Genomic DNA, 11,068 nt, shown 5'->3' with positions numbered 1-11,068 from the left:
GTACAGTTAGATGGTCTTCATAATAAAATACATAATCATAACACTCAACTAAGCTAATAGTATGCAAATGTCATATTTTATAAAGTTTAGTCTAAAAAGTGAAGGAAAGAAGTAGAAGTACTTAATACTAAATGTCACATGTCATTAATGGAGAACTGTCAGAAATAAGTACCAACGAAAAAATCTTTTACTTCATAAAAACAATTATTTAAAAGCCATTCATTTAATTTTCTTTTAAAAGGAATGAAACTTAATTTTTCTAAATCTTTTGGCAAGTTATTATAGATTTTAATAGCCATAGAATAAGGACTTTTAAGAAACGCTGTGCTGCTACACTTGGGCATGACTAATTTATTAGGATAACGTTGTGATCTTTTTGTAACATTGTTATCCTTGTTTTGTACAAAGTATTTTGGATGTTTTTTAACATGTAATAACCTAATATTATTAGCATGATTAATGCTGCCATAATATTATATTTGTAACATTTTTTTGTTAAACATGATTTATTTTTGGTAACTTTATTAACTTACAAAATAATGTTTTATTAATTGCGTGAAATCTTGCTAATTTTACACAAAATTTAAGTTATTTTATTACAACCGTCAAGATGATATTATTATAGTAAACATGAAACAAAGGATTTTATTTTTAACAATGTATTGTTATAACAAGTCACATGTCCTCACACGAGTTCATTTAAATATACTTAATGTAAATGAGATTACAGTACGATTTAAAACGTGCTCGCTTGTCTATGTTCATAACAAAAACTTACATAAAAATTCTAGTAATCATAACAGTATTACGTGTTTATATTATAATATGTTTTACATTTAATTTTGCCTGTACATTGCTTCCTATTCCTAACTGTGTTATGATTTAAGAATATATTTTGTGATAAAAGTATCAAAAAATGTTAATTGCGCAGCGCGCTATACTTTTTCTCCTAATTTTAGACCAACGCCATCTAGACAACAATAATTGCAAATTTTCAAATACTTACATACATTTTGTTTATTGTAATAAACAAAATCTGTGGCATAGCCGAAGGTAGATTTTTTTGGAATTTCATATAAATTTTGATACGGTATTTAATATTATAAAGTTTTGATCCTCGATTCGGCGATTCTAACTTTAGCCGTTTAATTATTTGCCTAGAAATATTCTAGACGCTATATTGAATGTTATTTAAAAGTCACACGGCGTTAATGTTCGACATCGTTCGTGTTGTTTTGCGATAAAAAGTATACTTATTAGATTATATACGCATTAAGTTCGACGCAGTTCTATATAGCCTTGACATTCACTATGAAAATATGTTATGATCTATCTAATCAATAGTTTATAAGCGTTATTCAATTTAGGATTAAGATTAGCAACTTCTGCTAGGGACTAATTAAAGCCAATTAACTTATAGAGGTATTTAAAACAAAACTTTATTTGTCAGGGACTAACTGAAGTCAAATCAAACTTATAACATCCCTCTTTTTTGTCGGTACAGACTCAGATGTAATCAGATTTTAACTTAAACATCGCGTGCAAGGAAGCCGTACTATCCAATCATAACATAATTATTCATTAAATAAGATCGACGGTGGTGAGCTGGTAACTGGTTTCCCGTTTAATCCTTTAACCAGATTAGTTCCGGGGTACACATGTGTGATGTGATGTCAATTAATTACGTTAAAAAAAATATTCAGTACTTGACGACCTCTGTGGCTCAATTGGTTGAGTGTGTGGCAGCTCAAGCCAGGGGTCGCGGGTTCGAATCCCGCCGGCGGAACAAACAGTTTTGAATGTTCCCGGGTCTGGATGTGTATTAATTAATATGTGTATGATATAATAAAAATCTTAAATTTATGTATGGTATAAAAGTATTAAATATATTTCCGTTGTCTGGTACCTGTAACACAAGTCCTTCGGGTACTTAGCACGGGGCCAGACCGACGTGGTGTGAAGCGTCCACAGATACTACTAGATGACATTCGCAACAGTTTCTCGCAAAATTTCAGCAAAATCGGTTCAGCTGTTTGGGCGTGAATAAATAGCTACTAGAATTTTATGTGTTCTTTCTATGAGCAAATAATTCCGCATCATGGCTCAAAAAGAAGCGCTATCTTTTTCCCTAAGCATATTTCATAGGTTTATTCAATATAATAATATTTTCAGTACATTTTCCTATTCGTTGAGAATCATGGGGTTAGCCATTAGATGATAGATCTAGCTCGAAGCTCGAAGCAAGAAAAATAAATTTTCATTAACATAACATTCTACTCATATTATTATGATATTAATTTGGTACATGTTCTGTTGTATATTATCTTTATTAATAAGTTTTAATATATTTTCAGGAAAATTTTGAATTCTAATCACAATAATGTATTGTTTTAAATAACAACAATAATTCATCGATAGCGAAGATTAGATTATTTTTTTTGTCCTCAATCCACTTGTAGTTCATTACTAAGCGAATTCAGAAGTCAATGACTTATTGCTGATGTGGAGTGAGCACACTGAGACGGGCCGTGCCGGGGCTCATCGCAAAAATCCGCCTCCATACAATTTGTATGGAAGCGGAAATACGCTGCGCCCCGACACAGCGTGCGATACGCGCATCGGCTTCCATACAAATTGTATGGAGGCAGATTCTTGCGATGAGCCCCGGCACGCTGCCCCGGCACGGCCCGTCTCAGTGTGCTCACTCCTTTGGAGTGCAAAAGCCTCTGCTCCGCTAGTATATAATTACATTTAATTATAGACACGTGTATATTTGAATAATTTGTAACTAAAAACTCATGCGCAGCTTTCACCCATCTGCTCCAAAAATATCATAATTATAAAGAGCATGGGACATTTTAGTATGAAGCCTGGTATATCTACAAATTCGCGATTAAAAAAAAGTCATTTGACGGCAAGAGATGAAACATGTGGTACTTACATTAAAATATACCTAAATAGGAAATACTCTTTCATGGTAAAATGTCGTAGCTGATACGGATTCGGAATAAATAATAGTTAAAAAAATAATATATGTGTTTATGCAGCATTTTTTTTAACTCTTATTAATATCCGAAACCGTATGGCACATGTTTCGTCAATGTTTCGTCTCTTGCCTCCATAATGAGGGTATTTCCAAAATTTTCAATTTTAGGTAAGTATACCAATTAGGTTCCTTGCTCTTTAAGGCCCTGTATTCCCAGAAACGGACGATTTTCAAGATTTAAAAGTGACAGGAGACATAAAAATATAGTAATTTAAATTCTTAAAAAATACACAGCCGAACATATTATAACCTCCTCCTTTTTGGAAGTCGGTTAAAAAAAGTAATATGTGTTAGTTAAGGATCTAACACAGTGGAATTTATATTCCATTACACAATATCATGAACTTCACTTGATAGAAAAAAAATCCAAAGTTACCTCTTCTTTTAACGAAATTGCCTTACTATGTCTAAATTATTTGGAATTTTCAGATAATTTTTGTACTGAATTAAAGTTTTGACTCGATTTAATTGATGTATAAAATAATGGCGATCAAAAAACTATAAAATTGCAGGCGCAAAGGCTCGGCTGGTACGCTTTCAGTCACACACTTTCAGGCGCAAAGTGTGTGACTGAAAGCGTACCACTGTGTTAAATCCTTAACTAACAGTATATATTTTTTTTTTCAGAATTTAAATTATTATATTTTTATGCCTCCTGTCACTTTTAAATCTTGAAAATCGTCCGTTTCTGGGAATACGGGGCCTTAAATTAGAATAATTGAAGATTTTTACCGTAGATTTTTACTCAATAATTGGTGGTGGCTAAAATTATAAAAAGCAATTTGGTAAAACAAATACTACTACTAATAACTACTTAATATTAGATCTAGGGAACATAATATTTACTTAACTTCTATATTTTGTTGGTATAATAATATGGTTAGGTTGAAATACAAACAATATAGGTACTTCTTTTCCTAAAATAAATATATATAAATTGCGTTTCTTTGATCAAAATCTACTTTAAATCGTTTTTGAAAAAATGAATATGAAATAATGATACCATCAAAACAACAACTTCTTCTCAAATAATCCTTTATACCGTCTCTCTTATTCCAGAAACATCCTTCAACAAAATGGCTCCGCGGTGGACGCGACCATCGCGGCCATGTTCTGCAACGGCCTCCTCAACCAGCAGAGCATGGGCATCGGGGGCGGGTTCTTCATGACGGTCTACATCAGGGAGGAGGGGAAGGCGTACTCCATCATCGCCAGGGAAACTGCCCCCGGCAGCGCCACCGTCGACATGTACAGCGGGCAGCCGGATAAGGCGAGATTTGGTGAGTTGTGACGTCATAGTTCATGAAAGAGTGAAGGCAGATTTACATTGAGTCAGTTATACGTGGGAGAGCCATGCTTCGGCACGAATGGGCCGGCTCGAACGGAGAATTACCACGCTCTCACAGAAAACCGGCGTGAAACAGCGCTTGCGCTGTGTTACGCCGAGTGAGTGAGTTTACCGGAGGCCCAATCCCCTACCCTATTCCCTTCCCTACCCTCCCCTATTCCCTTCCCTTCCCATCCCTACCCTCCCCTGTTACCCTATTCCCTCTTAAAAGGCCGGCAACGCACCTGCGGCTCTTCTGATGCTGCGAGTGTCCATGGGCGACGGAAGTTACTTTCCATCAGGTGACCCGTTTGCTCGTATGTCCATTATTTCTGGTATGTCGTTATTTCATAAAAAAAAAGTTACTGACGTCTGTCCACTATCGTGTCAGTGCTAACCTGTAGTGCTAGCACGGCGACAAGCGGAAATGCGAAAGTATGGACAAACTGTGGAAATAAACCTAAGGTGCCGTTCCGATCTTTTTTCGTTCCGAAAAATTCAATTAAAATGCCACTTTATGACAGACTATAGTCACAAACTGTGGAGATAAACTTAAGGTGCCGTTCCGATCTTTTTTAGTTGCGAATAATTAAATTAAAAAGCCACTTAATGACAGACTATAGTTCTAAAAATTCAAATAATATCCTACATTATGACATATACTATAGTGTGTCATAAAGTGGCATTTTAATTGAATTTTTCGGAACGAAAAAAGATCGGAACGGCACCTTAGGTTTATTTCCACAGTTTGTCCATACTTTCGCATTTCCGCTGGTCGCCGTGCTACCGCTACTGAGACTGCCATACTGTAAAGGCAGATTAACCTGAGTCAGTGGCTGTCTTCATCTATGCCAGTGGCCAGGTCAGCACAGACTCAATATAAATCTGCCTTTAATGCTTCAAAGCCTCACTTTATGTTGACTCATGGAACTCCATGATTGCGCAGCTGTCTACATAGTACTCTCAGAGAAGTTGATTCCTAGGCAGATGGGGGACCTATGTAGTTTGGTCGCGTTACGTCAAACCCAGTCGACAGATCACAATAATTAACATTGAATTAACATTGAATTAACATGAACTGACCAAATGACTTTGGTCTGTCAAACTGCCTAGGCAATCAATTTCCTTGATGGTACATCATCCACGTCGAATTTTGTTGTAGTTAAAGACAAAATATAATATACAAAATATAATATATCCCTCTACAATATTATATTCGTAAGAATTTTGGTCTGACATGGTGTAAGTAAAGAGCCTACATTACACAAATTGATGAAAATAAACCAACCATCCTTTTGTTTGGCCATATTATAACCTTCCTTCTTTGTCTGCTGGTATTCACCAGCAGACAAAGAAGGTTGAGATGGTTGATAAAGCTGGTAACACATTTGAATCTTCTCTGGAGATATAAATAACTAATAACTTCCAATGAGAAGTAATACTGCTTATGATAAGGCTATTAAAGCTTATGAAGCTGTCTCAAACTAACAAATACTGCCCTTTTCTGGCTCTTAGGGCAAGAGGGATGGAATCTCTAATTTGTACCCCACTACGCATGGTGGCAAAAAAAATGTAAGTTCAGTTATTACAGTACCTTCCTTTAGACCTAATGAGCTTATAACCAGCTCCTGTTTAGTACCTATATACCTTATAGTAGTCAGTTAAAACAATATCATTGGCCGAACAACCTCGAAAGGACCTCAGTCTGCTGACAGCGGATGTCGCGATTACGGTGTCAGGTAGACAAGGTCTCCATGTGACAAACAAGGAAAGAATAATATTGTTTTTTCTTCGTTTTCTTATAGGTACTGTGGTACTAATTCCATATCTGGACTGAAAATATTATAACAAAGTTCGACAGGTATATTATGGTCTATGGACCTATAAGCCACGCATAGCTTTAAGAACGCTAGGCAAACGTAGAAGGGAAAAGAACAATGTTCTATTTTATCCGACTTCCAAAAAGGAGGCCGTACCTATATCATGCCTAAACCGCTGTAACGATTTTGCTGGGTATAAAGATACTAAGAGACCCGAGAAAGGACATTTAAGATACTTTACACCCAGAAAAATGTACGGTTCCTACGCGATAAACGAAATTTGACGCAACAGAGTTGCGGGCGACATCTAACTAGATTCTAGTTCATGCGCTTATTACAAATACAGGGACACAGGGTGTAACAAAACTAAGTTTTTTTATGAAATAAGGGGGCAAACGAGCAAACGGGTCACCTGATGGAAAGCAACTTCCGTCGCCCATGGACACTCGCAGCATCAAAAGAACTGCAAGTGCGTTGCCGGCCTTTTAAGAGGGAATAGGGTAATAGGGGAGGGTAGGGAAGGGAAGGGAATGGGGTAGGGGATGGGGCCTCCGGTAAACTCACTCCACTCGGCGAAACACAGCGCAAGCGCTGTTTCACGCCGGTTTTCTGTGAGAACGTGGTATTTCTCCGGTCGAGCCGGCCCATTCGTGCTGAAGCATGGCTCTCCCACGTGTATAGTAAGTGATAATACTTACCGGTGTGTATGTGTTCCTTTTAGAGAGTTCACTGTGAAAGTAGCAGATGTTAGCAGCGCTAAAAGACCTTTTTTTTATTTTTGTATGGGAAAACTCGAGACGCTCGGACGCTTACCCATACAGAAGTGAAAAAAATTGGTCTTTCAGCGCTGCTACTTTCACAGTGAACTCTATACAAAAGACACATACAAACCCTAAAGTATTATCACTTAGTTTTGTTACACACTGTATAGGGGGTAATATAACCCCTATGGCCTATTATAGTTTCGCCGAACGAACCTTATAGCTGCGTTCGTCCTTTTATGTACCTAGTGTATTGTATCACAAATCACAATATTTATTAAGCAAGCGGCTGAAATACGTATTTCATAATATTTTAGTGTTGGACGAGGGTTTCCGTTTGTTGTGTCAGCAAAATGTGTTTAACTGGAAGCATTGTGAAATTGTTACTTTGCAACAATCTCAAGTCGACATTTTAGCGGATTCAGCGAAAAGTAGTATAAACAGACAGTACACACACTTTTGTCATCTTTTGTATAGTACATACTTGGATTATTATACGCAGTTCATAGTATAAGTAAGACCTTGATTACACCTACCGAGTAAAGTGGCGAGACAGTCAAATTGTCTAATTGCATCACAGACATAGATCATGATAGATAACTTATATGTACTGCGTGTGCCATATCGCGCTTCCAAACGACGAGCAACGCTCGTCTTTCGAAAGTCTGTTCTTTAGTCTGCTATCGGAATCGGACGTCAATCGGAATTTTAAAAATGCCTAAATGCCTAAAAGTGCCGTATTGAGCTGTAGAAATTCAAATAGAAACGATGGCCTAGGCCCTAGATAGCGGGCACTTTCTTATCATCGGTACGTCACAGTAGCTATAAAAAAGTGGCACGCTAGTTTTCATACAAATGGAGCGACATGCGGTATCTATCTTGATCTATAACGTCTGTGGTTTGCAGTTTTGCACTGTCTCGCTACTGTACTCGGGGGCAGGCTGTTGTAATCAAGGCACAAGGGTTGATTCAGACCGCAACACGACGCGTAGATGCATTTATAATATGGATTTGACAGATTCGCAAGATGTCTTACGCAATTGAAATCTGTCAAATACATATAATGCCGCGCCGCGCCTCGCCTCGTCAGTCGTCGGCCGTCGCGTCGCGGTCTGAATCAACCCTCTGATAAATATAATTGATACTTATTAACCTTCTATATAGTATACTAGCTGTTGCCCGCGATGTTCAAACAACAAAATTGGTGTCAAAAGCTTTTATAAAAAACCCTGGTACCCTTAAATCAAAACACCCAAAAACAGCTGTGCAGTGTGCACATAACTTATTTCATTTTTTTAAATTAAACTTTATTTATGCCAAATTTTACAGTATATTTAGCCCTCCAATTACACAACTTCACCCATAAACTATTTATCATTGACAGGTTTAAGGTTACGTCACTCATCACTGCATAGATAAAGTATATAGTTATATAGTTATAATTTAATAAAGTAAATAAAGAAATGACATTCGAAAAATCCGATAATCAAATGTAAGATGATACCACCTCTTATAGAAAGACTTTTGCGCAAGCGTCAGCGCGATGTAGGAGGCGCCATCTATTATGTATTTTTGGAAGTAACTTAATTTGAACAAATTTACGGATTTTTACCCCCTTACAACCATTTTTTTCAGTTAAAAAGTAGCCTAATTCCTTTCTCAGGCTTTAGACTATATGTGTACAAAATTTCATTACAATCGGTTTGATAGTTTTGGCGTGAAAGCGAGACAGACAGACAGAGATACTTTCGCATTTATAATATTAGTATAGATTCTACAGTTGTATATAGCTCATAAGTGTTAACTAAGGTCAGTCAAAACAAACATTACGTACTTTGTTAGTGGCTTCACAATGTATTGGAAATTATTATCATATAGTGTCAATATAAATATAAATAAGCCATCAAAACATACCTAATATAGTATCAGCGATAACCTGTTTTATTACATTATAAGCAAACGATATTATAATATAGTATATATTATGCTTAAGATATCACATAATTATAATAGTTGACATCAACAACAGAATTAAAGAGCCAAGGAAGGGAATATTCGTATTTTTTACAGCATTGAATATAGGAAGTTAAAGCTGTTTGGGCAAGATATTCATAAAGTCATGACTCATGACTCATGAGTCTGTACATGTCCTCTATACTCTATAGTCTATACATCTACTTGGCGGTAAGTTGGGACTTGGGAGCGACATTCCGTACTCTACAGACTACACGCTGCTGGTCCAATGCGCTGGCTCAATGCGTTGGCCCAATGTTGGTCCAATGTGTACCTACATGGGCTTAAAGTAATTTGTCAGTTTTTTTTTAACTAGATGACGCCCGCTCCGTTGCGCCAAAATTCGTTTATCGCTCGAGAACCGTACATTTTCCGTCTTAAAAAGTATCATAATATGTCCTTTCCGAGACTCAAAGCTAATATAATATTCATTATTCTGTGCTCAAAGTAACTTCATACCAAATTTCATTAAAATCGGTTCAGTGGTTTAAGCGTAATTGGGTAACAGACAGACAGACAAATAAACTTTCGCATTTATAATATTAGTATGGATGCAATCATTAAAACGATGCACAAGAAAATACTTTAAATATTAAAATTAAAAAATAAGACTGAAATTATTAATATACGTGGGAGAGCCCACGTATATTAATAATTTCAGCCATGCTTCGGCACGAATGGGCCGGCTCGACCGGAGAAATACCACGTTCTCACAGAAAAGCGGGAAACCGGCGTGAAACAGCGCTTGCGCTGTGTTTCGCCGAGTGAGTGAGTTTACCGGAGGCCCAATCCCCTACCCTATTCCCTTCCCTACCCTCCCCTATTACCCTTCGATCACTAATATACTAGTGATGGAAGCTATTCCCTCTTAAAAGGACGGCAACGCACCTGCAGCTCTTCTGACGCTGCGAGTGTCCATGGGCGATGGAAGTTGCTTTCCATCAGGTGACCCGTTTGCTCGTTTGCCCCCTTGTTTCATAAAAAAATAAAAAAAATAAAAAAATAAAACTTGTGGATTCTTATCTGATAATAATACCTAGTGGCACTCCTAAAACTTTGTTTGTTTGCTTATCAGCTAATTTCAAAGTGTTTCCCATCTAGCTAGTTGATAAAATGATTAATAATAAGTAGGTAAACAAACAAAAAATATCATGCAACATTTTGATAACGACTCTACATCCTACTGCCTACTAGTCCTACTAATATTATAAAGGCGAAAGTTTGTTTGGATGTATGGATGTATGGATGTTTGCTACTCTTTCACGCAAAAACTACTGTACGGATTTTAATGAAACTTTACAATAATATAGCTTATACATCAGAATAACACATAGGCTACAATTTTAACCGACTTTTAAAAATGGGGGAGGTGTTATGTTCGTTTTCTTATGTTCAACGATTACTCCGCCGTTTGTTAACCGATTTTCAAAATTTTTCTTTTGGTACATAGGGTATCATCCCAATTTGGTACTATATGCACAAAAGTGGTGATCTGATGAAGGATGCATAAGAAATCGTGGGAACTCCTCAAAATTTATATGGAAACATGTGGTGACTTCGGTTTCGTGACAAGTATTCTAAGCATATGCTACCAACAAGTAAGATTTTGCACCGAGGTATACCTGGTATACCATGGTTCGGAAGGTGCTGAGAGAACTCCTGATTTTTAATAGATACAAGTTTGGGAGTTTCGGCATTGTTTTAAGAACGGAAAGCATATGCTACTATGCAAATTACATTCATCATCATCATCATCATCACTTCCATATTATTATACCATACATCGTCCCATGTTTATGACTTATGAGCCTATAATGACCCTGTCATTGGTACTTTTCATAGTCTTTTAGATCGAGACTCGAGTTTGTCAAGCGATAATTGAAAAAATCTATACTTAATATTATAAACCTGAAGAGTATGTTTGCTTGAACGCACTTATCTCAGGAACTACTGGTCCGATTTAGAAACTTATTTCAGTGTTAGATAGCTAATTTATCGAGTAAGACTATAGGCTATATATTATCACGCTAAGACTAATGCGACCGAAGAAACTCAGGAAAATGTGGGAAAAACGTGGGAAATATTAGAAATTACGAACTAC

At 36.7% G+C, this 11,068-nt stretch overlaps 1 protein-coding gene across 3 annotated transcripts in view; it reads left to right on the top strand.

Annotated features, from left to right (window-relative positions):
• LOC121733035 (glutathione hydrolase 1 proenzyme-like) overlaps nucleotides 1–11,068 on the top strand; it is a 64,638-nt gene that overhangs the window by 36,312 nt on the left and 17,258 nt on the right. For all 3 annotated transcript variants that reach the window (XM_042123121.1, XM_042123120.1, XM_042123119.1), the window contains one exon: nucleotides 4,106–4,326. In XM_042123121.1, coding sequence (XP_041979055.1) covers nucleotides 4,106–4,326 — 221 coding nt within the window. The remainder of the gene's footprint in view (nucleotides 1–4,105; nucleotides 4,327–11,068) is intronic.

Source organism: Aricia agestis, chromosome 13 (genome assembly GCF_905147365.1).
Source record: "Aricia agestis chromosome 13, ilAriAges1.1, whole genome shotgun sequence".
NCBI lineage: Eukaryota > Metazoa > Arthropoda > Insecta > Lepidoptera > Lycaenidae > Aricia > Aricia agestis.
This window is presented reverse-complemented; position numbering and strand designations above follow the sequence as displayed.